The 4,282-nt window shown below is 30.3% G+C and overlaps 1 protein-coding gene across 1 annotated transcript; it reads left to right on the forward strand.

The window, feature by feature from the left end:
* The first annotated feature begins 2,018 nt into the window (after positions 1 to 2,018).
* Positions 2,019 to 3,083, forward strand: LOC130448274 (amelogenin-like). Its single transcript, XM_056785559.1, has 2 exons — positions 2,019 to 2,177; positions 2,973 to 3,083. The coding sequence occupies exons 1-2, from the start codon at positions 2,019 to 2,021 to the stop codon at positions 3,081 to 3,083; spliced, it is 270 nt and encodes an 89-aa protein (XP_056641537.1).
* Positions 3,084 to 4,282: the final 1,199 nt, after the last annotated feature.

Raw genomic sequence — 4,282 nt, forward strand, 5'->3', positions numbered from 1 at the left:
GGTAAGTTAAGTGTGAAGATCTAAGTATATATTCAATTGAAACATAAAAACATAATTAAGAACAAAGGAACTGCTTTCCTATTTGTGTGTATTTAATAGACTGTTCACTTACTCATATCCTACATAGCACCACAACCGCAATGCCATAAAAGAAGGGGTAATAATAGAAGATTCATATTTTGAAAATCATAACCGTGAGATCTGTAACCGCCTTATCAAATAATGCTGTTTCTAGAAAAACCTTAACTAAAACTTCATAACTATATCAAGAGATGTTAAAAATATAATAATCACTCAAGATAGCGACTTAGCTATTTGTATCACAAATATTGACAGGTTCAAATCATGTCATTATAACTTGAACAGTCCTTGGCAGAAAAATTCTTAAAACAAAACTCTTCGGTTCTACTTAGATTGTATATAGGGTATTTGGTGGGTGACTGCAAACCTTCAGGAATCGGTTATACATTACCGATATTAGGCCTTTATTGCCATCAATGGTACAGTTTGTAATCAATTTATTTGAAATACACGGAAAATAAGGATATTGATTAATTTTTTATCTGGTGTTTATATAAAGTAAGATTATTTTAATTCTAGGTCTCCAAGTACTCCATTAACAAAACGACCATATGCCCCTCAAACGCCCAGAATTAATGTATCTGCTACAATTAATGGTCACTCAGCAATGACTCCACTTTGGACACCGCCCCATCACATCATGAATAGTCAATCACCACCAAACCAACAATGGCATTGTAAGTTGTGAATGATTATTATCATGTACGTCGGTAATTAGAATTTATTGTCATTTTTATTATATAACCAACTCTTTTACAAATTAAATCTCAATTTTTTCTCTTAATAAATAAATGGAGTGATAAAAAAATTACCTATTGTAATGAATTATCGTTAATAAAATTAAAACTATTCAATAGTTATATTGAAGCAACATTGTGTATTTTCTTACAACCAAAAAAAGTTGCCCCACTCTTTAAGTTTTACACTAGCTCTTTAGATATTCTTTTAGATTGTTTAGGTTATATTCTCTTCTGTAATATTATACAGGTTTTTCTTCATCATGATATTTGCTTCTCAATTCTTTATTCTGTTTCATTTGCTCAAGTATCCAAACAACTATTTTGTAATATGTTATTAAATTAATTTTTGTTTCGATGACGTTTTAGACAATTTCTCAGTTCATAATAGAAGTAATACGGTCTGAAATATGTTCGTTCAAAATATACTTCAGTTTTGAGTACTCTTTGATGATTATTTTACTCTTCTCTGTTTTGACAGTAACATATGTCAATACTTCATGTTTAAATAATAATAAAGATAAATTGGTACAATTTTAGAATTCGCGGGAAAATGTGTAGCAAAATCAAATATTATCTGATATATTTTTATATAATTCTTTAATTATGATTTGACATACAGGTTCATTTCATTCTCAATGCCCACTAAATGTCACACTTAAATTTTTTGTTCGCCTTTTTTTGGAATGAGCCAAGAATTTGGAGCAAATTTATTAAACCACGTTTAGACAAAAACTATCAAGTGAGTGTAAAGGACAACTGATACAACCAAGCGTCAAATATATTGATTAAATTATATCATTTTACTATATCTTTTGGGTCCTATAATTTCCAATATCCATTAGTTTTGCACTGCAAGATGTCAAACTTTCAGTTTACACTGAAGCTTAATGCTTCTAAAGAAAGCTCTCATAAATTACAAACAAAATATATCTAATGATAAGATTAGCTATTAAAACAAGAAAGGGATAAATTAGACCGTAATAGAGAAAACTGCAATTGAAGGCGATTGTATCAATTGTTAATGTATAATAAAAATTATTGAAGTAAAATTATGAAATATTTTTTAATTATATAAATGAAAATTCTATCGTAGGGCTCATGAGAACAGACATAGCACACCAAATGCAAGTAACAACTGCAACTGGTCAGCCGTTATCAGTTCTAGCTCCAATTCAACATTTCATGTACCAGCAAACAATGAATCAGATGTATCCACCGATACATATGCTCGGACCCTTTGATCCACAAGTTCAATATATGCCATCAAATTTTCTTCCATCGGCGCCTGGATATCAAACAGAGCCTCCGCAATATAATCGAGATCAATGGCCTCAGCCAGCTACACATCACCCACAGGTAATATTTTAAAATAACCCATCAATCCATGAGTCCCCGATTGAATAGAGTAGAGTCTAGAAACAACCTGTAGTCGTCGGGTGTCGACTTAAGAAGGAAACTATCTTCTTCGATCGGCACACTAATGTAGAGTAATAGTCTATGTTGATTGTTTTGTCTTTTCCAAAAAATGAACAATATATAGCATTTATCATTAATTAAAAAAAAGTTTTCCAGCCGGTTATCGCATTTTTATTAGCTTTGAATAGCTCACGTTGGGTCTAGTTCATCCAGATGACTGCAGTTTTATTTCAACTGTGTAGTGGCGAAATTTGGTTTTATCCATCATCACATATCGGCGCAATAAAATTATTTAATTTTGGTAAAACAATACTAAAATGCACTCTGATTAATGTATTCTAAAATGTTTGTGTTTCATTGTGAGAAAATCGGGCATCCATTTGGAAAGAATTTTGTATGCTTGTAGATAGTGATATGTTCGTGATGTTGAAAAAAATGCGTATTCTATACACAGATTCCTTTGTTCAATCGTTGAAAGTACCTAGATACTTAGAGATTGTTCACTTGAAAATATCTAACTAATAGGAAATAGGGCTCGAAATTTGATATATTTCTTCAAAAGGAAAGAATATGAACATTAATTTGTAATTTGTAATGACCTTTATCAGCCTTACGAGTATTAGGGAGTTATTGATAAATGTGTAATCATTATCTTTTCGAATAAAACAAACAACAAAGTTTTTGAACTTTATTATTTTTTGCAACGTTAAATAATGTAATTTTTTATATTTTCAGGGCCACCAACAATTTTCTCCAGTGTATCCTATCATACCAACACAGCTGCAGGTAATGCAAAGCATGCAATATATGCAGCAAGTCCCTCCCCCTCCACAACCACTCATGTAAATGCACCAGCAGTGGAACTTGCGTGGACCCAGTCCATAGCACTACAGTAGTGAATTTAAAAATATTAGTTTAGTGCTACTTTTGGGGGAGGTGTGGTTTCACCCCAAATTCATATACGATACTGATTCGTCAATATTATTGGCACAAAATCAAACGACTAAACTATTACCTCAAACGTTGGCGTTGTACGGAGTTTGTAGACATTACTTTGAAGAACATGTTTGATATAAAGTAGAGGTTATACTTCAGTTGATTTTATAATGTACAGTGAAAAAATGATTGAGACACTTTCAAAAGTATTAATCCAACAAAATAAGCATTCAAAGGGTAGAGAACAAAACAGATTATAGATTCATATCCAAGGTTACCCACTGAACATTTTGAGAGAAATGTTTGAGAGTTAAGTGTTAAGTCGTTTTGTGCGTTAAGTTGTATGCAGAATTGTAGTAAAATATCTCGAGATGTTGTCTGCTTCAATAAAATATTTATTTTCTCTGTAAGATAATGAAGTATCGAATAGAGTTCTATCATATATGTGAAATAATAATCCATTAAAATAAAAAAAAAAATTCATTGAATAATAAATAATATCAATATTCCCTTTTTTAAATAGGAGAAACGAAACTGAATGAAGCTTGAGGAACACAAAACGTTTTTTATCTGTATATTGAAAATTAATCAGAATACATCATTGTAAATACTAATATTATTTTTTTATTACCTTTCATAGTTGTTTTCTCTGTAAAAATATATAATTTCTAAGCTTTGAATATAGAACGACTGAATTATCTCAGGTAGGGCTCTTACCATGTTTAAAATTTTGATTTGTAATAAAGTCAATACTAAAGTGATACTTTTGCAGATTTTCATTTTTCTGAAAGTATAATGACATTTGTGATTTTTTTTAATATTTTAAAATTTAGTGAGGTATATATAATATTTTAAAATTGTTAAAAATTTTTTGTGATATGTTCCCTTTAGGTATTTGTAACATTATCAATGATTATTGTTATCTCCCATTAGAAGCTACGTTGTATTATTACTATTCCCCGGTGTATCGTTGTGACTTCCAGCATCTTTCGACTGGGCTATTGTTGTCTAATAATGTAGAAATCTCTATGTTAAAATTTGTCTAATTATTTCCTCATTAAAATGATTTTTTTTATTCTTTATCACTATTTTGTTGTTTATAGTAGGGG

The sequence above is a fragment of the Diorhabda sublineata genome, chromosome 8, assembly GCF_026230105.1.
Source record: "Diorhabda sublineata isolate icDioSubl1.1 chromosome 8, icDioSubl1.1, whole genome shotgun sequence".
Lineage (NCBI taxonomy): Eukaryota > Metazoa > Arthropoda > Insecta > Coleoptera > Chrysomelidae > Diorhabda > Diorhabda sublineata.

Coding starts and splice junctions, on each gene's coding strand:
- LOC130448274 (XM_056785559.1), top strand. CDS start 2,019: ATGAATCAGATGTATCCACCGATACATATGCTCGGACCCTTTGATCCA. Junction 2,178..2,972: donor CAGCTACACATCACCCACAG/GTAATATTTTAA, acceptor TTATATTTTCAG/GGCCACCAACAATTTTCTCC.